The following is a 23386-nucleotide window of genomic DNA, read 5'->3' as shown; positions in this document are numbered from 1 at the left end:
TATTGCCAGAAGCGACAATCCACTTGAGTACTGGCGCATCAACAAAGAATGTTTTCCCTTGCTTGCACAGATTGCACGCAGATATTTATCTGCCCCAAGCACCAGTACAGAGAGTGAGAGACTATTCAGTCTAGCATCTCATATTCTTGATGAGATGAGAAACCGTCTCTCCTGTGAGAAAGCTGAAAAGCTTTTGTTCTTAAAGCGAAATCTGCCACTTTTACTGAAATAGACTTAAAAATCCGTAGCATAGACCAATTCATTTACCATGTTGAACATAGTAAATGAATTGGTATTGGACTGTGCTATTGGACAGTTGGAACATACAACATAGTATGACTGACTACCTAGTATGTTCCAATTGTCTAGTTGTGCCATTTGTTGGTTGTTCATTGTAGTTCTACAGTTTTTTGCACTTCAATTTAAGATAGAACTCCAGCTTTTGAACTACTGTACCATAGTTTGTTGCTGTTGGGCTAAAGTTAAACTATGTCTCTCCCTAAGCTGTCAGCCCGCTACATGTGCAAATGAAAAACTGTATGTTCTGTATCTGTGGCTGTCTACATACTACAGTACTATACCGCACTGTGTTCCAGGTATGGGCGGTGACTTCCATAACACAGACTAGTCTACATTGCTTGCTGTGATTGGCTGAGCACCGCTGCTGTAGACTATTCTGTGTTCCACTTCCAGGATGTCTCCGCCCATACCCAGGGCCGGAACACAGTGTGGTCTACTGTGTGACTAGTATGTATCTAACCCGCAGCTACATACATACACTTTTATATCGCACATCCAGCCGCTGACACCTTAGGGAGAGAACTTGGGGAAAAAAACTACTAGTTCTCATTTAAGTTGAAAGAAAATAATAAAATAAAAATTTTATTATAGCATAGCAGATAGCACTGTACTATGTTATATTTACAGAAACTGTGAAACAGAATAACGGCCTTCTACCATATTTCTGTTATGGTTAGTTGAGAGAGTTGTTCTTTAAAGTACTACTTACTTACATGTATAGTTTGTTCTGTTGTTGGGCCAAACTATAACATTGTCTCTCCCTAAGCTGTCAGCCCGCTGCATGTGCAAAACTGTAGGTTCTGTATCTGTCTACATACTACAGTACCGCACTGTGTTCCGGGTATGGGCGGTGACTTCCATAAACACAGACTAGTCTACATTGCTTGCTGTGATTGGCTGAGCACCGCTGCTGTAGACTAGTCTGTGTTCCAGGATGTCTCCGCCCATACCCGGGGCCGGAACACAGTGCGGTCTACTGTATGACTATGTATGCAACCCGCAGCTACATAAATACACTTATCGCACATCCAGCCGCTGAAATCTTAGGGAAAGAGAATTGAATTACTAGTTCTGATGTAAGTTGGAAATTAATAAAATATAAAAAAGTCAGTCTTTGGCATTTTTATATTATTATTATATTAATATTAAATAATTATTAATATTATATATTATTTATTTTATTTTTTTATGCCTGTTTTATTGGGTATGGTGGTGCAATGTGCACTGACTGCAGTCTTATTTTATTTTATTTTTATCTTCTGTGTCCACTGTCCAATTTTATGTGGGTTACTTTTTATTAAAGTACTTTTGAACATTACTGGATTGTAGTATTCTTTTCTTCATAAAATTAATGATTAAGTTGAATATAAATAATATAACGAATACAAATGTAACACAATTTTGTATATCCAATAATTTTTTTGGGTAATAGATAAAAAAAAAGCCTATTTCGGTTTCTGTGCTGTTTCGGTTTTTGGGATCAAGGAAGATTTATTTTCGGTATCGGTTTCGACCACAAAAAACCCATTCGGTGCATCCCTAAAAATAATGAAGGAGTGGCTTCACAACAACTCCCTGACTGTTCTTGAATGGCCCAGCCAGAGCCCTGACTTAAACCCAATTGAGCATCTCTGGAGAGACCTAAAAATGGCTGTCCACCAACGTTTACCATCCAACCTGACAGAACTGGAGAGGATCTGCAAGGAGGAATGGCAAAGGATCCCCAAATCCAGGTGTGAAAAACTTGTTGCATCTTTCCCAAAAAGACTCATGGCTATGGTATTAGATCAAAAGGGTGCTTCTACTAAATACTGAGCAAGGGGTCTGAATACTTAGGACCATGTGATATTTCAGTTTTTCTTTTTGAATAAATCTGCAAAAATGTCAACAATTCTGTGTTTTTCTGTCAATATGGGGTGTGTGTACATTCATGAGGAAAAAAAATTAACTTAAGCCCGGGTTCACACCATAATACGCTGCGCACCGCACAGGAGCGCTGTGCGTCCCTGTTCACCGTTTCAGGGACGAATCAGGGCCGATTCTATGCCTGAATTCGGCCCTGAAACGCAGCCAAAGACGCACAGCGTTTTTGTGCAGTGCGCACCGCAGCCGCCCCGGAGATATGTGAACCGGCTCCATAGGGAGCCAGTCACATTCTCCTGCTATGCGAATTAGAGGTGCGGAAACGCACCTCTAATTCGCATAGGTGTGAACCCGGGCTAAATGATTTTAGCAAATGGCTGCAATATAACAAAGAATGAAAAATTTAAGGGGGCCTGAATACTTTCCATCCCCACTGTACAACATACTTTGTTTTTGACCATTATATCATATGTATACATATTTAATTGAATATATTGGCTTTTCAGACATATTCTGTGAAGACCCCACCAAAGTTTGCCAATTTACCTGACCGTTTTAGTGAATGTCTTCAAGATCCAGCAAAGAAGAAAAGAAAAGTTTCCGTCGATTTTGAATTCCATTCTGATAGCTCTGACAATGCAGATATTCTGGTAAAATATTTAATTCAAATTAAAAAATATATATATCTTATCACTTTTATTTGTTAGTTCTTAGAAATTATTGGTACATTTAAGAAAAAAATATCCACAGAAAGGCTTTCTTTATTAAAGCAGTAGTAAAGGTTGAACAGAAAAAAAAGCTCTCCCTGGTAAAGGCATAATGTGCTAATATTCATTGCATACTAGCACATTATGAAAGACTTACCTTGAAACAAAGCCCTCCAGCAGTGTGCTATCACCACTGCAGAGGATTCCATCTTCACCCTGTCTTCCTCCTGGGTTCACAGGCTGTGGCCACTTGGATGGCCGAGCTGCAATGATGTCACTCCTGCGCATGCGCACAGGAGTCACAGCTGCATCACAGAGCTCTGAAGGAACGGCCTGGGTACGCCGTTCCTTCAGAATGCATGCGCTGCAAATAGAGTTGACTACTACTTCAACTGAGTTTTAATCAGAATATTAGGCTATTTAAAATAATTTTTTTTTGCTTATTTTTTAGAGGAACTTTATTTGCCCTCTAAGGATTGTAAAAAGTCATTATTTGGAACACACATTATTTATCATTATTTGTTCACATATCCATAATACAAATTTACTGTATATAAAATGTATAGTACACTTATGTAAATGCTTATGGAAAAGATCATTTGGCCTGACTAAGAGAAGTCCTCTCTCTTGTTTCCAAGCAATTCATTCCAAGTAAACATTTTTTTGCCAACAAGTGTCATCCCCTCCTCTCCTTTGTCCCTTCACCCCTACTGGAGCCCGGCACCACTGGAAAGGGGTTTAGGATGGACAGTGGTGGGAGATCAGTGAACTACAATTCACAGATCTCCCCTGTAATGTTACTGCCTTTAAACTATCACATAGAAATGCTTGTCAGCTGTTTTTTTTTATAGTAGTAAAGTTGGGTCCCCCACCAGCATACACACTGTAAGGATCAAATTCAAATGGGGAGCTTTTAAGGACTCTTGCCAAGGTGCATTTTAAGGCTTCCAGACCACTTTTATTCATTATGGAAGGCAGATAATAGCTGGTCTTTCCATGCACAGGATATTCCAGCACAACACAGAGTACATATTTTACAGCCTTCTGGCTATTTGTTGCACAGCTCTGTTTGTATTCCTCAGAAAGACCAAATTGCTCCAGTTCCAAACTCTCTGCCGTACTGGCTATTTCAGTCACCAGACAGAGCCTTATGCTGCGTACACACGGTCAGAATTTACGACAGAAAAAGTTAGATGGGAGCTTTTGGTCGGATATTCCGACCGTGTGTATGCCTCATCGGACTTTTTCTGTCGGCATTTCCGACGGACTTAGATAGAGAACATGTTCTAAATCTTTCTGTCGGAAATGCCGACGGAGGTTATCACGTTGGCAAGTCCGACCGTGTGTACAAGGCATAAGTCTGCTTACACTCAGATTGAGATGTATTTAATTTAGTCTCCCAGGTCAGTTTAAATGATCTTCCTCTGCAGTGGCGAAGCTAGACATTCTTTCACCCAGGGCAAAAACATAGTTTGGTGCCCCACCCCCACATGAGAGAGAAGTTCTCCATCTGGGGGGAAATATATCTTGATGTTAGGCCGGCACCATGTATGGGTGAGGCAATGGGGGCTGACATTTGGCCTACACAATCACCATGTAGGTGAGGTTTAAATTAGGTGATTTCAAGCCTCACTTCCATAGCTTGTTAGGAGAGGAGCACTACCAGGAAAGAAAAACGGAGTCAAGAAGCAGGTCTTTAATAAGGTCCTTTGTGCGCTCTTCTTGCTTCCTGGCAGTGCCCCTCATAATCGTCCGTGGAGGTGAGGCTCGAAATCACCTCATTCTACAGTCATAGCTGGCTTACTAAAGGCCTGCCCCGCTGGGGTGTTTTTTTTGTTCTGGCGGCACCCCTTCTAATCTGCCATGGAGGTGAGGATTGAATGAAGCCTCACCTCCGGTCAGTACCATCTTGCATCATGGGTCCCTGGGCAAAGTAATGCACTGGGGCCCCTATCAGAGAGACAGTGACCTGCTCTGCAGCAGAAAGTGTGTGTGGCTAAATGATGCTACATATTGGGTATGGCTTTTTAGTCTGATTAGAAACAACAAATAAACACAACCAGGGAATTATCCCAAATTATATTCGCCCCCTGTACACACTGTCCTACCCTCTCAACACACTGCCCCCTGTATACATTGACCCTCTTTTCCCCTGTAGTCATTTTTTACATTTTTTTTCCTGTTCATTTACAAATGGAAGCATAGTAAACAGTCTACTATGCATCAGTTATGAATGAACACAGTGAGTGATCAGTACCAATCACTCACTGTGCTCATTAAGGAAAGGAAGAGGCTTGGGTCTAAGGAAACCCCAGATATCTCACTTTTGGGACAGAGAAAGAGACTGGGGACATAAATTCCCCAATCCCTTTGTCTGCAGCCTCAATTGCACTGGAGATGAATGAATAGGAAGCACTCTTCCTGTTCATTTACAAACTGAAGCATAGTAAACACATTCTACTATGTATCAGTTATGAATTAACACAGTGAGTGATCAGTACCAATCACTCACTGTGCTCATTAAGGAAAGAAAGGGGCTGGTAAGTTTGATATATTTACTGCTTCACATCACAGGGGGAATCGAATCCTGGACAGGGAAGGTGATCGGTGAGGCAGAGGTGGGGGCAATTGCAGGAACCGATTCACTGTGTGTCTCTCCCTGCAGCAGCTCAAAGTTGATTGGAGGGAGAGAAGGAGAAGACAGGTTTTAGCTGCTGCAGGAGGAGATGCTCGGGATCAGTTCCTCTAATTGCCTCCCCATCCTCTTGCCCACATCCAATTCCCCTGCTGCCTGGGCCCCGTGTTGGAGGACTGGTGCTACCCCTTATAAGCAGCCCTGCACTAGCTTTCCACCCGTATATCTACTGTTCTCTGCAGCATTCGACAGGAGCAGAGGGAAGCTGTCAGCATATGCTCCTGATATCTCACTTTTGGGACATAAATTTCCCAATTCATTTCTCTGCAGCCTCAGCTGCAATGGAAATGAATAAATATGAAGCTCTCTGAGGTTTCCTGTTCATTTACAAATGGAGACATAGTAAACAGTTTACTATGCTTCAGTTATTAATGAACTCAGTGAGTGATCGGTACCATTTTCTACCTGTAGATCCCCTGTGCCCCTTAGCAGCCGGCGGGAGCAGACGGAAGCTGGCAGCTCAGTGGGGGGGGGGAGACATTGCATGGCAGGCGGCACACGGCGAAAGCCCGGGGGCTGGCGGAATCGCATGTGGACAGAGGAGATGATCAATGTGTCTGGTAAATTACTGGAACCGATCTTCTGTGTGGCTCTCCTTTCAGCAGCTGGGTCACACAGAAGATCGGTTACAGTAATTTCCCCCACTGGCTGCACTGATCAGGAATGACCCCCCCCCCCCCCCCTGCCTCTGCTTTTCATTTCCATTAACCTCAACGTACACTAGGTGCTTGTCCGTGTATTCCAGTTAGGCATGTGCATGCTCCCAGTGTGTACTTTCTAAGCAGCAACTGTCTCCATCAGAGCCCTGACTGTGTGCAGACTTCTTATTTTTGGGAAAACCCATCTGTTTCTAATTAGACTTTTTCACTGGGCTTCCTGTCCTGAGATAGCAGGTTATCAGGCTTTTCACAAAACTCACCAAGTGTCACTTACCACATTTTTACAATGACAAATAGTGTTCCCGTCACAACACATATATACAGGCATTAAGACATACATACACACATAAATGCTCACTACATGATATATATTAGGTATCACTATGCACCCAGAGCAGGGAACAATCTATGGCATACCGCCTATGCCAAGTGCTGAAATTCTGTCCCTGCCCAAACACCTGACACCCCAGTTCTGGAACACACACAAAATAAGGTGCAGAATAGGGAACTACAACATGGCATACAGAATTAGGCAGTGTGGAAAAGCATAGTATACAGAATGATGTAGTGCAGAAAAAAAGATACAGCATGGCATATATTTTTGTACCATAATAGAATGATTCTGAACCCATTCAGACCTCCATCAGCGTCGACCTGTGACTGATTGCAGTGACAGTTTAGCCAATTGGTGCCCCAGTTCCAGAAAGGAGGTTTGCCTTTTTAGTTAAGATGTGCCACATTCAGACCAATCAGAGCCCATTAAAGGAAGTGATTAGTGTGAGTTTCCTTGCCCTAGCTCTTTGTTTCTATGTGACAGCAAAGATCGACTGGGCTATCTGTCACTGCATGTCCATGCTGATGGAAGGCCTGAATGGGACACAACTTAAAGTATAAGTAAAAGCAAAACTTTTTTTTTGTTTTGGATAGAGTGGAGAGGGATTAGACCACCTTTCTGTTTGTATTGCTTTCTGTGCCTCTATTAAAGAGATTCACCCTCTCTATTTGTCCTGTTTACCATTATCATTGAAAGTAAAAGAAAATCCCCAAATTTTGGGTTGTCCCCAGAAAAGTAATAGAGGGGAAATCTTGTGACCTGGGTGTCTCCAAGGAAGTCCCTTAATCTCACTTCCTGTTCGGCTATGGCCAGGAAGTGAAGAGAAATCTCTGCAATGGGACACGCGAAAGAAAAATCTGACAGGGGTTATAAACCTTCCTTGCTGCCACTGTCTTTGAGTGGCACATGCCCTGCCTGCCATACCCTACAGTGCATCCTGAAAGTATTCACAGCGCTTCACTTTTTCTACATTTGGTATGTTACAACCTTATTCCAAAATGGATTACATTATTTTCCTCAAAATTCTACAAACAATACCCCATAATGACAATGTAGAAGAAGTTTGGATAAAATCTTTGCAAATTTATTACAAATAAAAAACAAAAAATCACATGTACATAAGTATTCACAGCTTTTGCTCAATACTTTGTTGAAGCACCTTTGTCTCAAATTACACCTCAAGGCTTTTTGAGTATGATGCTACAAGCTTGGCACACCTATTTTTGGGCAGTTTCTCCCATTCTCCCATTCTTCTTTGCAGGACCTCTCAAGTGTCATCAGGTTGGATGGGGAGCATCGGTGCACAGCCATTTTCAGATCTCTCCTGACATGTTTAATCGGGTTAAAGTTTGGGCTCTGGCTGGGCAACTGAAGGACATTTACAGAGTTGTCCCATAGCCACTCCTTTGTTATCTTGGCTGTGTGCTTAGGGTCGTTGTCCTGTTGGAAGATGAACCTTCGCCCCAGTCTGAGGTCCAGAGCACTCTGGAATAGGTTTTCATCAAGGATGTCTCTGTCCATTGCTGCATTCATCTTTCTCTCGACTCTGACTAGTATCTCAGTTCCTGCCACTGAAAAACATCCCCACAATATGATGCTGCCACCACCATGCTTCACTATAGGGATGGTATTGGCCAGGTGATGAGCGGTGCCTGGTTTCCTTCAAACATGATGCTAGCCATTCAGGCCAAAGAGTTCAATCTTTGTTTCATAGGACCAAAGAATTTTCTTTTTCTCATGGTCTGAGAGTCTTTCAGGTGCCTTTTGGCAAACTCCAGGTGGGCTGTCATGTACCTTTTACTGAGGAGTGGCTTCCTTCTGGCGACTCTACCATACAGGCCTGATTGGTGGGGAGCTGCAGAGATGGTTGTACTTCTGGAAGGTTCTCCTCTCTCCACAGATAAAGGCTGGAGCTCTGTCAGAGTGACCATCAGGTTCTTGATCACCTCCCTGACTAAGGCCGTTCTCCCCCCTATCGCTCAGTTTGGCCGGTCAGCCTGCTCTAGGAAGGTGGTTCCAAACTTCCATTTACGGATTATGCTCATTGGGACCTGCTGCAGACATTTTTCTGTACCCTTTACCAGATCTGTGCCTCGATACAATCCTGTCTCAGACAATTTCTTGGACTTCATGGCTTGGTTTGTGCTCTGGCATGCACTGTTAACTGTGAGACCTTATATAGGCAGGTGTGTACCTTTCCACATCGAGTCCAATCAGCATAATTTACTACAGGTGGACTTTAATCAAGTTGTAGGAACATCTCAGGCCGGGTTCACACTGGTACGACACATGACAGTCATACCACTTTGGATGCGACTTTGCCTTGCAACTTTAAGTTCGACATGCATCCGAATTCAATGAATAAGGATCCGACTTTGATCCCCGACAATACCAGGCACTGTGTCTGGTATGAATCTTTAGGGGGAACTCCACGCACAATGTAAAAAAAAAAAAAACCGGCACGGGTTCCCCCTCCAAGAGCATACCAGGCCCTTCGTCTGGTATGGATTTTCAGAGGAACCCCCACGCAAAAAAAAGGCGTTGGGGCCCCCCAAAATCCATACCAGACCCTTATCCGAGCACACAGCCCGACAGGTCAGGAAAGGGGGTGGGGACGAGTGCGTGCCCCCCCTCCTGAACCGTACCAGGCCGCATGCCCTCAACATGGGGGGTGGGTGCTTTGGGGCAGGGGGGCCCTGTGCCCCCCCACCCCAAAGCACCTTGTCATCATGTTGATGAGGACAAGGGCCTCTTCTCGACAACCCTGGACGTTGGCTGTCAGGATCTGCGAGTGGGGGGCTTATCGGAATCTGGAAGCCCCCTTTAAGAAGGGGGCCCCCAGATTCTGGCCCCCCACCCTATGTGAATGAGTATGGGGTACATTGTACCCCTACCCATTCAACTAAAAAAAAATGTCATAAATAAACCACATTACACAGGTTTTTAAAGTAATTTATTAAGGCAGCTCCGTCGTCTCTTCCGATCTCTTCTACCCTCTCCGGCTGATCTGCCTCCTCCACTGACGTCTTCTGCATCTGCCGGTTCTTCTCCCCTCTCTGGGTCTTCTCCGCTCTCCGCTGATGTCTTCTAGCCCTCTCTGGTTCTTCTCCTTCTGTCTGCTGTCTTCTCCGCTATCTTCTCCCTCTTTTGCTGAGTCTTCTCCGCTGTGTTCTGCCTCTGTTCATCGTCTGATGTTGACTTGCCGCTCTCTCCCACTCTAATGCTGGGTGTGCGGTGTGCCACTACTTATATTGGCATGGGGCGGGGTCACCCAGAGCATGATGAGTCGGTGACGTCATAAGGGACGGAGCTTCGGTGACCCCACCCCATGCCAATATAAGTAGTGGCGCAGCCAGCATTAGAGCGGGAAAGAGCGTCAACATCGGAAGAACAACAGAGGGAGAAGACCCAGCAAAAGAGCGAAAAGATAGCGGAGAAGACCCAGACAGCGTAGAGGGACAGAGGGAGAAGAACCGGAGAGGGCTAGAAGAAATGAGCGGAGAAGAGGCGGTGACGTCATAAGGGACGGGCCTCCGGTGACTCCGCCCCATGCCAATATAAGTAGTGGCGCACCCAGCATTAAAGTGGGAGAGAGCGTTGAATCAACATCGGAAGAAGAAGAGAGGGAGAAGACCCAGCAAAAGAGCGAAAAAGAAGACCCGGACAGAGGGAGAAGAACCGGAGAGGGCTAGAAGAAATCAGCGGAGAGGGGAGAAGACGTCAGTGGAGGAGGCAGAAGAGCCGGAGAGGGGAGAAGAAATCGGAAGAGACGACGGAGCTGCCTTAATAAATTACTTTCAAAACCTGTGTAATGTGTTTTATGTTTGACATTTTTTTTTAGGAGAATGGGTAGGGGTACAATCTACCCCATACTCATTCACATAGGGTGGGGGGGCAGAATCTGAGGGCCCCCCTTGTTAAAGGGAGCTTCCAGATTCCAATAAGCCCGCAGACCCAGACAACCAATGGCCAGGGTTGTCGGGAAGGGGCCCTTGTCCTCATCAACATGGGGACAAGGTGCCTTGGGGTAAGGGGGGCGCAGGGCCCCTGCCCCAAAGCACCCCCCCCATGTTGAGGGCATGTGGCCTGGTACAGTTCAGGTGGGGGGGGCGCTCACTCGTCCCCACCCCCTTTCCTGACCTGCCGGGCTGTGTGCTCGGATAAGGGTATGGTATGAATTTTGGGGCGTGGGGTTTCCCCTTAAAATCCATACCAGATCGAAGGGCCTGGTATGTTCTTGGAGAGGGAACCCATGCCGGTTTTTAAAAGAAATTTGGCATGGAGTTCCCCTTCAAGATCATCAGAGTACAAGTCGCATGCCACAGTCGGATCAGTCAAGACGGCGATCCAACTTTAATATGACTTTGGTGATATTCAATGGGCTGAAGTAGGATCAGTGTCGGACCAAAGTAGTGCAGGGAGCATTTTCAAAGTCGGACCGACTTGTGTCGAACCAGTTAAGATGGCTCCCATAGGGAAACATTGATTTTCACACGTCATACGACATGAGCTCCCAATGTCGGAGTGTTTGTCGTACGAGTGTGAACCCAGGCTCAAGGATGATTCGTGGTAACAGGATGCACCTGCGCACAATGTTGAGTGTTATGGCAAAAGCTGTGAAATCTTATGTATATGTGATTTGTTTTGTATTTTATTTTTAATAAATTTGCAAAGATTTCAAACAAACTTCTTTCACGTTGTTATTATGGGGTATTGTTTGTAGAATTTTGAGGAAACTAATGAATTTAATCCATTTTGGAATAAGGCTGTATCATAACAAAATTTGAAGCGCTGTGAATACTGCTCCAGAGGTAGAAGAATTATCATAGAACCATAATTTAGCTTTAAAATGAATAGATGCAAAGGTTTTTAATGCAAGTGTCAAAATGGTAAATATATAATTGTTGTATTAAACCCCTTTTGTCTATCATGTTATTATAGGGATTATATAAAAATGACGGCATTTTCAAAAGTTTACATGTGGCATCATATGGCACCCCATGCCCCTATACAGCAACTCCAAGAAAGGTACACTTGTATTGTCAATCTTGTTCAGTTGATATTATAACTACTTCAGCCCCGGAGGATTTGGCTGCTCAATGACCATAGCACTTTTTACAATTTGGCACTGCACTCCTTTAACTGGTAATTGTGCGGTCATGCAATGCTGTACCTAAACAAAATTTGCATCCTTTTTTCCCACAAAAAGAGCTTTCTTTTGATGGTATTTGATTGCCTCTGCGATTTTTATTTTTTGCGATATAAACGGAAAAAGACCAAAAATTTGGGGGAAAAAAAAATATTTTCTACTTTTTGTTTTAAAAAAAATTAATAAACCCAACTTTAGTCATACATTTAGGCCAAAATGTATTCAGCCACGTGTCTTTGGTAAAAAAAAAATGTCAATAAGTGTATATTTATTGGTTTGCGCAAAAGTTATAGCGTCTACAAACTAGGGTACATTTTCTGGAATTTACGCAGCTTTTAGTTTATGACTGCCTATCTCATTTCCTGAGGTGCTAAAATGGCAGGGTAGTACAACCCCCCCCCCCCACCCCCAAATGACCCCATTGTGGAAAGTAGACACCCCAAGAAAATTGCTGAGAGGCATGTTGAGCCCATTGAAAATTTTATTTTTTGTCACAAGTGATTGAAAAATGACAAAAAAAAATTACACAAAGTTGTCACTAAATGATATATTGCTCACACCTGCCATGATTATATGTGGATTTACACCCCAAAATACATTCTGCTGCTTCTCCTGAGTATGGGGATACCTCATGTGTGAGACGTTTTGGGAGCCTAGCTGCGTACAGGACCCCGAAAACCAAGCACCGCCTCCAGGATTTCTAAGGGTGTAAATTTTTGATTACACTCCTCACTACCTATCACAGTTTTGAAGGCCATAAAATTCCAAGATAGCACCCCCCCCACACACACACACACACACACACACACACACACAAATGACCCCATTTTGGAAAGTAGACACCCCAAGCTATTTGATGAGAGGCATGTTGAGTCCATGGAATATTTAATATTTTGCCACAAGTTGCGGGAAAATGACATGTTTTTGTCATGTTGTCACTAAATGAGCTATTGCTCAAACATGCCATGGGCATATGTGAAATTACACCCCAAAATGCATTAGGCTGCTTCTCCTGAAGACGGGGATACCACATGTGTGAGACTTTTTGGGAGCCTAGCCATGTACAGGACCCCGAAAACCAATCACCGCCCTCAGGCTTTCTAAGGGCGTAAAATGGTGATTTCCCTTTACTCACTACCTATCACAATTTCGGAGGCCGTGAAATGCCCAGATAATACAAACCCCCCCCCCCAAATGACCCCATTTTGGAAAGTAGACACCCCAAGCTATTTGCCGAGAGGCATGTTGAGTATTTTGCAGATCTCGCTTTTTGTCACAAAGTTTTGAAATTTGAAAAAAGATAAAAACAAAATGTTTTTCTTTTCTTTCTTCATTTTCAAAAATAAATGCAATCTGCAAAATGCTCACCATGCCTCTTAGCAAATACGTTGGGGTGTCTACATTCCAAAATGGGGTCATTTGGGGGGGTTTTGTGCTATCTGGACATTTCAGGTCCTTCGTAACTGTGATAGGTAGTGAGGAGTAAAATCACAATTTTACGCCTTTAGAAAGTCTGAAGGCGGTGCATGGTTTTTGGGGTCCTATACGCAGCTAGGCTCCATGTGGTGTCTCCATACTCAGGAGAAGCAGCAGAATGTATTTTGGGGTGTAATTCCACATATAACCATGCCTTGTTTGAACAATATATCATTTAGTGACAACTTTGTGCAAAAAATTGTAATTTTCCTGAAACTTGTGGCAAAATCTAAAATATTCCATGGACTCAACATGCCTATCAGCAAATAGCTTGGGGTGTCCACTTTCCAAAAAGGAGTCATTTTGGGGGGGTTGAACTGTCCTGGCATGTTCTGCACAACATTTATAAGCTCATGTCACTCATCACCCACTCTTCTAATTACTTGAAGACAAAGCCCTTTCTGACACTTTTTGAAAAAATATTATTTTTTTTGCAATAAAATTACTTTGAACCCCAAACATTATATATATTTTAAAACAAAGGCCTTTCAGGTTAAAATGGTGGGTGTTGCATTTTTTTATCACACAATATTTGTTTGAACAATATATCACTTAGTGACAACTTTGTGGGGTGTCTACTTTCCAAAAAGGGGTCATTTGGGGGGGTTTCGAACTGTCCTGGCATTTTATGCACAACATTTAGAAGCTTATGCCACACATCACCCATTCTTCTAACCACTTGAAGACAAAGCCCTTTCTGACACTTTTTGTTTACCGAAAAGGACATGCTTTAAAATTGTGCTCAAACATGCAGCGGCGACAAACTACATACATTTTTAAAAGTCTTTACAGTTTAGCATTTTAGATCTACAGAGGAGTTCTACTGTTAAAATTACTGCCCTCGATCTGACCTTCTCGGTGATACCTCACATGCATGGTGCAATTGCTGTTTGTATCTGACACCAGACCGACGCTTGCGTTCGCCTTTGCACATGAGCACGGGGGGACAGGGGTGCTTTTTTTGTTATTATTATTTATTTTGCTTTTTTTTTTTTAACTGTTCCTTTCATTTTTTTTTTTTTTGTAATCATTTTTATTGTTATCTCAGGGAATGTAAATATCCCCTATGATAACAATAGGTATTGACAGGTACTCTCTTTTGAAAAAATTGAGGTCTAATAGACCCTAGATCTCTCCTCTGCCCTCAAAGCATCTGACCACACCAAGATCAGTGTGATAAAATGCTTTGCCAATTTCCCAATGGCGCTGTTTATATCCGGCGAAACGTAAGTCATGAAATGCTCGTACCTTCCGGTTTCTTAGGCCATAGAGATGATTGGAGCCGTTCTTGTCTCTGATTAGCTCTATGGTCAGCTGGCGGAACCACCGGCTGCATTCTCGGGTTCCCTGTTGGGACAGGAGAGCCTGAGAAAACCATTGAAGACGGTGGGGGGGGGAGGTTCCCTCCCACTGCTTGTAAAAGCAGTCTAGAGGCTAATTAGCCAGGATTGCTTTTACATGAAAGCCAACCGCTGGCTGAAAAGAAAGATAATGCCTAAACCTGCAGGCATCATTCTGGTATAACCACTCAAAAGTCCAACCAACATACCAGTTTGTTGCTGGTCCTTGTTGGGCATACATTGTAATGTTCTTTTTTCATGCAAGCTTGTGGGCTGCATGAAAAAAAGAGATTGATCGGTGGGTATGCCCACCATTAGAATACCGCCCTTCATCCACCCACTTCTAAAAATGGGCATACATGCACCATTTTTTTTTTTTAACTGTGGTGAAATCACCTCCTACATCCCTGGAGTAGCTGATTTACGTATCATGGGAGCAAACGCTGTTGCTGTTAAGTTAAATAAATCAGTGCTGCAGCTTAATGGTGTACCTGCTAAGCAAATGATGGTTAACAATAAAACAAAGTCACATTAAACTATAATGCCCTGTACACACGGTCGGACTTTGTTTGGACATTCCGACAACAAAATCCTAGGATTTTTTCCGACGGATGTTGGCTCAAACTTGTCTTGCATACACACGGTCACACAAAATTGTCGGAAAATCCGATCGTTCTAAACGCGGTGACGTAAAACACGTACGTCGGGACTATAAACGGGGCAGTGGCCAATAACTTTCATCTCTTTATTTATTCTGAGCATGCGTGGCACTTTGTCCGTCGGATTTGTGTACACACGATCGGAATTTCCGAAAACGGATTTTGTTGTCGGAAAATTTTATATCCTGCTCTCAAACTTTGTGTGTCGGAAAATCCGATGGAAAATGTGTGATGGAGCCTACACACGGTCGGAATTTCCGACAACAAGGTCCTATCACACATTTTCCGTCGGAAAATCTGACCGTGTGTACGGGGCATAACAGTTAAGCCTCGTACACACGATCGGATTTTCCGAAAGGAAATGTGTGATGACAGGCTGTTGGTGGAAAATCCAACCGTGTGTATGCTCCATCGAACAATTGTCGGATTTTCCGCGGACAAATGTTGGATAGCAGGTTTTAAAATTTTCCGCGGACAAATGATTGTTGTCAGATTTTCCGAGCATGTGTACAAAAGTCCAAAGTACAAACAAACATGCAAGGACGAGCCAAAAGCTGTCGTAATGGAGAATTAACATTTGTGACGTGGCAAATTATGAAATCTCGAAATGCAGCGCCCATTCTCTTCTTTAATGGGATAATAATGAAGCTGCTTTGCTGGTGATACTGATGGAGTTATTGCAAACGAATTTTCAAAGGCTTTTTTTTTTCTAGTGATATCAACAATAATATTATGATGCTTTTTCTTTTTTTTTTTTTTTTCATTTGGGCAAGTTACCACAACATCATTATCCCATAGTTTTTAAGATCAAAGATACAACTATGTTGGTGTCCCTTGTTATTTTACATTGTATTTTTTAAAAGTAACTGCCTACTTCCAAACTGTCATTTGAAGTAAAACACATAGCCAAGTATTATTCTATACAATTTTTTTATTGTGCATTAAAAAAAGAAAACAAATAAAATTAGACATGCTATCTGCCAATAGAACTTAATTAAAAAGTGCATTCTATGCATCCAAAAATATAGAAAATATATCAAATCATTATTCAACCAAAAAAATAAGATCAAAGCAATAACTCCAAGGCCAATAATAAATAACATGTTATCTTCTACGATTCCACAACATGTCTGGCACAGAAATGAACTGAAAAGCCCTAAATAAAAAGCGCAAATCAACACTCACCAAACTTCTACTTACGCGAAATTAGCAGAAGGAGCCCAAAGGGTGGCACTAAATAGCTGAAAAACCAGGTAGTACATCACTACGTCCATGATTGTTGGCCAACAATTGTGTGCCGTGTGTATGCAAGACACGTTTGGGCCAACGCCCTTCAGACAAAAGTCCACGGTTTTATTGGCCAATAATCCGATTGTGTGTACGAGGCTTAAGACATACCATACCTGCAAAGCAAATACAATAAAACATAGTAAAAATAAAACATTTTTTAACGCACTCTGTGCCTAAAAAATATATGCCATGCTTCGGCATATATGCTCTTTTTTTTTGTTAACTGTGATGGTGAAATCGCCTTCTACAGCGCTGGAGTCGCTGATTTACGTATTGTGGGAGCAAACACTGTTGCTGTCAAGATAAATCAGTGCTGCAGCTAAATGGCGAACCTGAAAACAAAAAAATGGTTAACAATAAAACACAATAAACAGTAAAATATAAAAGAATTACATACCTGAAAAGCAAACATGATAAAACATAGTAACAATAAAACATTGCATTGTAGAATATAGTAAAAAAGAGCAGAACGATAGAGAGAGAACAATAAAACTATTAACAACTATTTTTGTTTTTTTTTAATTTCATATATATATATTTTTTTTTTTACCTTATTTGTAACTCTAACGGTTGTAGTGGTTGTAATGGTTGAATCGGTTCGGTTCCAGGTTCGGGTCTCTCAAAATGCGATGGCATCTTTGGAGACCCTGTGAAAGTGTGTCCTAGTCTGTGCGGTGCTGTACCCTACGCTAATACTCCACTAGTGTGTGGTAGCGTTCAAAACATTCACCAATGCAAAGACCAGGATGGTCAGGACAGGAGGGACAATAATAGCGTGTGTCACGCCTATATCCATGCTTTCTAAAGGCACGACCTTTTCTTTTGAGGGCTCGTTGGGTAGGGGGTACCAGGGAGGACATACGGAAAAAGCCTCTCATGCAGCCAGCTTACTGCATTTGGATTGGGCCACAGCACTGTCTGGAAACAGAAGTGATGATCTCTTCCTGGAATTTAAGGCTGTGATGATTCCTACCTGGAATTTAAGGAAGGATCCAGTTCGTCCTGAAGCTTTGTATAGCACATAAGCATTTAGCAGAGCCAATTGAAATAAGTATACAGACACTTTTTTGTACCAGCCTTACGGACAACTAGGTATGGCGCCAACAACTGGTAGTTGAGGTCCACCCCTCCCATATTAAGGTTATATTCGTGGACACAGAGGGGTTTCTTCACAACACCAGTCACCGTATGAATTTGGACCGTCGTGTCTGCGTGAAGGGAGGACAGAGCAAAAACATTCCAATTATCCCTCCACTTCACAGTGAGCAAATTATTACACTTCTCCCCCAGCCTAAGACAGGAATCTACAAGCCACTGGGGTAAGCCCCGGGAGATTATATTGCACGGTGCCACATGCGCCAATTCCATAAACAAACAAGTGACTAAAAGTGGCACACTCGTGTATTGTCCACATACAAGTGGTACCCCTTTCCGAATAAGGGTGACACCAAGTCCCATACAATCTTACCAGCGCTCCGTATGTAGTCTGGGCAGTTCTCTGGCTCTACGTGACTATCTCTTCCCTCGTAAGCCATAAAACTATATGTATAGCCTGTGGCCCTGTCACAGAGCTTATACACCTTGACCCCATATCTGGCACGCTTGCTGGGAAGATACTGTTTGATAGACAAGCAGCCAGAAAACTTAATCAGGGACTCCTCAATGCAGACAACTTGATGGGGAGTAAACAAGGCTGCAAACTGTTGGTTGAAGTGGTTTACGAGGGGCCGAATTTTGTAGAGCCGATCGTATCTAGGGTCACCCCAAGGACGACACAGTTAATTTCTCATTGATGTACATGAACCGCGAGATCTGCTCATATCGTGCCCTGGCCATGGAGGCAGAGAACACAGGCATATGGTGAATTGGGTAAGTGGACCAATATGACCGCAACTCACTCTTTTTAGTTATGCCAATGAGGAGGTATAGGCCCAGAAAGGTCTTAAATTTGGAAACCGTAATAGGTTTCCATTCTCTGGCAAGGGTCAAATGGGGATTAGCGGTGATGAATTGACCAGCATACAAATTGCTTTGGTCCACAATAGATCTATAGACCTCTTCCGTGAAAAACAGCGAATATATATTTCTTGAGCATACATCATGGGACACAGAGTACTCATTACATAGTGGGTTAGATAGGCACCATCGGTGATTGGACACTGGTTAACCCCAATTAAGGAGAATTCCTCCCCTATATAACCCCTCCCATACGGGGAGGACCTCAGTTTTTTCACCAGTGTCTAAGGTGGTTGGTCACGTAAAACAGGTGCTGTGAAGAAAGCTCCTGTTTGGTCCCTGCGAGGGCTTAAAGGGCTATGCTGACCGGATCCATATCTCGGGCCGATATTTTGACTCCCAAGATGGTATGGTACCCGGGCCTAGTCATCCGAAGAAGCGAGGTTTTGCCTGTAAGTCTCTCTTTGGAGGACTGGGCTCTGAGAAAACCAGGCTTGGCGTACTGTTAAAACAGTGGCACGAAAGTTTCTGGCAGAGTCTTTTACAGGTTCAGGTAAGAGGTTTCTCGGAGTAGGAACCCAAAAAACCCTGAAGGTTGGCACAACGCTACCCGCCGTGATGGGTGAAGGCTGGAAATTGTCTGTTCTCAGCAGTTCCTGCGGCGGGGACGGGTAAGAGAAGTTAATCCTATATATATATTTATATTACAAATGGATTTTCTTCAATGAGTAGTTGCATGTCTTACCTGATTTCCACCACTAGAGGGAGTAAGGAGCAAACGTACGTGCTTTTCAGATACACACTCAGTGAAGCTGGTGTCCAATCCGCTCACTTCCTCCACTGCAGGTGTGCAGACGCCAGGTGGCTAATTTAAAAGCCCAGAGCGTTCAGAGCTCTGTAAACAGATGGACACAGAGTGTGGGCAGTGAGCATCCTAAGTGGTCGGATCCAGGCTAACCTAAGACACCTACTCGGCATCAGGTTGTGCAGTATTGAGCATATATGTATATTGTGAGACTTTTAGCACAACAGTGATTGCATATGTACTATTACCTCTGCTTTGTAGCTTGGGACTATGTCTCCTCGTAAGAGGGTCTCGGAGGGAGGTACCAAAGGCACAAGAAAGTCACCGCCTGTGTCTAGGGGTCCTAAAGATGCCTGCAGATTACCATCCCCCCTGCAAGACTGGAGCCAGCCTCACAGGATGAGTCAGTGCCCCTGTCAGGTTGTGCAGCCTCTCCTAATGTTACAGCCCCAGCGTATGTCACAGAGGATTCCCTTAGGGCTACATTGGATGGTTTTGAGGGAAGAATTATGAATTTTATTCCAGCTTCCTTAAAAGATAGCAGAAAAAAGGGTAGATCCCCTCCCTCTGCTGCACTTTCTCTTTCAGATGAATCTTCTGACAATGAGGAGAGATCCCTATCCAGAGATAGGGATCAAGAGCAGTCTGAGGATTCAGAGGAAGAGGAGAGCGCTTCTTCCTCTCAGGCACTCAAGAAGCAGGTCCAGTATTATACTGGACTAGTGCGTTCCACATTTAAAATGCCCTCTGCTGAGGCTGCTACATCCTCCGTTTCTTCCCTGGGGGTCAGAAGGATCCCACAGACTGCCTTTTCCTTTCCAATTCATTCTTTAATGGATAAATTGTTGTATGAGGACTGGGGGCATCCCGATAAACTGTTTACTCCTCAAAAGGTTTTCTATGCTTTATCCTCTGGAGGAAAGCTTCACCAAGAAGTGGGTGCGGCTGTCTCTTGTGTGAATAAAAACCTGACCTGTCCCTTGGACAATGCTCAGGTGTTCGAAGATCCACCTGATAAAAAGCTGGAAACTTTATTAAAAGCCTCCTTCTCCATGGCTGGCGCTGTAGTCCAACCTACCGCAACTGTGGGTTTGTGTCAATTCCTCAAGGAACAGGTTAAGCAGATGCTTGGCCTCCTTCCCAGTGAGGAAGTGGAGAACTATGCAGACCTTCCACAGGTGCTGTGTTTTATGATTGATGCAATTCTGGATTCTGCCCAGCAAGCATCTCGTTTATCTCTCCTGTTGGTACACATGTGCAGGTCCCTTTGGCTTAAAATTTGGGCACCAGAGCTTTCATGCAAAAGATATTTAGCTGGCTTCCGATTCAAAGGGGAACGCCTATTTGGGGATGACCTAGATAATTTTATCCAAAAAATTACAGGTGGTAAATCTACACTCCTACCAGTTAAGAGGAGTAAACATCCACCATTCAAACGGTCTCTTTCCCCTTCCCCTGGAACATCAGGCTCTAAGCAGTGGCGACGGCCTTCCCAATCTACTTTCAGAGGAAAGGTCCAGGGTCACACCCAAGGGCAGAAAATGGCTTGGGGATGAAAGCCTGCCAAGCAGAGCCCCAAAACATCCCTGTGAAGGGGCGCCCCCACTCGACCAAGTGGGGGGAAAGCTCCTACAGTTTTCAGGAGCCTGGCGGGAAGAGGTTCAAGACAAGTGGGTGGTCTCTTCAATATCTCTAGGTTACAAAATAGAGTTCCTAGAGCTTCCACCAGCTCGTTTCCTAAGGTCAAGAGTTCCCAAAGATTCAGTAGAGCGAGAACCGCTACTACTGGCCTCCCAGGGAGTGATAGCAGAAATGAACCCAAAAGATCAGGGTTCTACTCGAATCTCTTCACCGTTCCAAATCCAAATGGAGATGTCAGACCCATCCTAGATCTAAAGGATATGAATCAGTTTCTACACATTCGATCCTTCCGAATGCAGTCAATTCGTTCGGTGGTCTCCACCCTGCAGGGGGGAAAATTGATGGCATCAATAGATATCAAGGATGCATATCTTCATGTGCCGATTTTTCCCGCTCACCAAAGATATCTAAGGTTCGCGGTAGACCAGCGCCATTTCCAGTTTGTGGCCCTTCCTTTCGGTCTCACTACAGCTCCTCAAATTTTTTTTTTTTCCATCAAAAGTAAGTTTATTAAGTGATAAGAAAAAAAAAGTTTAGTGTACATAGTAAACACCAAAAATAACAATACAGTTCTCGAAAATGTACAAATAAATTCGTGTACAGTAATATAACCCATGTCATGTCTCATTTTTCCCATGGTATACATACAAAAGCTAGTTATTCATATCTTACAGAGTTGGCCGGTCCGCGCTACAGTAACTCCTCATATGTAGCGTGGAGGGGCACTGTTCATCAGGATATCCTAGTGACTTACATATTCTCATGTGCAAGTGTCAGGTGACTGAGCCCATTTATCCCATATTTGATCGTATTTGAGAGGGCAACCTCTGTGTAGGTAAACCAGTTTTTTATAAGGTAATGTGTTGTTGACTTCCGCTATCCAATGTGAAAACTCTGGAGGGTTAGGTCTCATCCAAACTCCAGCAATAACTTTTCGTGCAGAGAAAAGTGTTTCGTGAACAAATATCTTTTTGAATTTATTTATCTCCGGGTCTGGTAAGATTCCCAGAAGACAGAGTTTAGGTTGCAATGTTACAGGGGAGCCCATAGTGTCATGGAGGAAGCGCACCACTTGTGTCCAGTACGCTTGGATTTGGGGGCACTGCCACAGTAAATGGAAGAAAGTACCCGTAGTTTGGTTGCACATTGGGCACATCGTTGTTTGATTGCTCTTATATTTTGCTAACCTGAGTGGCGTGAGGTATGCTCTGTGAATCAGGAATATTTGAGTCAATCGGTCGGACAGTTTAGGGGACACTAATTTGCATGTATCTAAGGCGTCGCTCCATTCGTCATCTGCCAGTGTGCCTACTTCTCCCTCCCACCTTGATTTCAGGGCGTAAGCCAATGTGGTTGCCTGCGGCAGCGTCAGCATTTGGTACAATTGGGAGATTAGTTTTTTTGGGTCAGGGCATTTCAGTGCCTCCATTAGTGGGTTATTTACCAAATTGGGTTCCCCCTGCGGGAACTGTGTGTGGAAGGCATGACGCAGTTGCAGGTACCTAAAGTACATTTGATTTGGTAGTGCATATTCTGTTTTCAGTCTTTCAAAAGTTTTTAACCTGCCATTATGGGTAACATGTAGTATATAGAAGATCCCTCTAGAACTCCACACCTCGCTGTCAGGTATTAAATTGAATTCTGGGAGATTTATATTATGCCACAGGGGGGTGAATTCATTTATTACTGGCAGTTGGAGTCTATCCATGGCTAGGTTCCAGATCTTAGTGTAATGGTGTAGCAATGATTTACAATTAACATTTCTGTCTTCTCCAGTGGCTCGCCCCACTATCACGACCAGAGGGTCTTGTATCGGATGAGACCACTTGAGGCACAGAAAGTGTAGGAATCTTTCTCTGTCTATTTTGTCCACATGAAAGATTTGGGATAACTGCGCTGCAATGTAGTAAGCATTAAGGTCAGGTAAGGCCATTCCCGCTAAGTCTGTGGGGTTTTTACGTTTTTGCCAGGCGATTTTATGTCCGTTATTACCCCATATAAATGGTTTCAGGATGACTTCCATTAATTTGAAATGCCTAAGCACCAAGTATATTGGCGAGTGCCAAATCATGTATAATATTTTAGGTAAAAGGACCATTTTGACTAGATTTATTCGTCCCATTACTCCCAGCGGGAGGCGAGCCCACACCTGTGTCTTGTGCTTAAGCATCGCAAGCAACGGAGCTATGTTGAGTGACTCATAATCAGCTGGGTCCCTTGTAGTCCTTACTCCTAAATACTTGATGGTATCTACTCTCTGTAGGGGCAGCATTGCTCTGTCTTTAGATTGCGGGAAACTGTCGAGGGGTAGTATCTGAGATTTGTCCCAGTTTATCCTGAGGCCAGAAAATGTGCCAAACCTTTCTATTAGGTCCAATGTAAGAGGCAGGGAGTTCTCCGAGTCGTCAAGGTATGAAAGGGTGTCGTCTGCGTATGTACTGATCTTTTCTGTCATGTCCCCCCTGCGGAGTCCCTTTATTTCTGGGTGTGCCCGAATGGCTATGGCCAAGGG

The 23386-nt window shown here is 43.5% G+C and overlaps 1 protein-coding gene across 1 annotated transcript in view; it reads left to right on the top strand.

The window, feature by feature from the left end:
* The window catches only part of SYCP1 (synaptonemal complex protein 1), a 360929-nt gene that overhangs the window by 300470 nt on the left and 37073 nt on the right, over nucleotides 1-23386 (top strand). Inside the window, exons 23-24 of the mRNA XM_073615691.1 lie at nucleotides 2670-2813; nucleotides 11500-11586. Of these exons, the coding sequence (XP_073471792.1) occupies nucleotides 2670-2813; nucleotides 11500-11586 (231 nt within the window). The remainder of the gene's footprint in view (nucleotides 1-2669; nucleotides 2814-11499; nucleotides 11587-23386) is intronic.

The sequence above is a fragment of the Aquarana catesbeiana genome, linkage group LG02 (assembly GCF_042186555.1).
Source record: "Aquarana catesbeiana isolate 2022-GZ linkage group LG02, ASM4218655v1, whole genome shotgun sequence".
NCBI lineage: Eukaryota > Metazoa > Chordata > Amphibia > Anura > Ranidae > Aquarana > Aquarana catesbeiana.
This window is presented reverse-complemented; position numbering and strand designations above follow the sequence as displayed.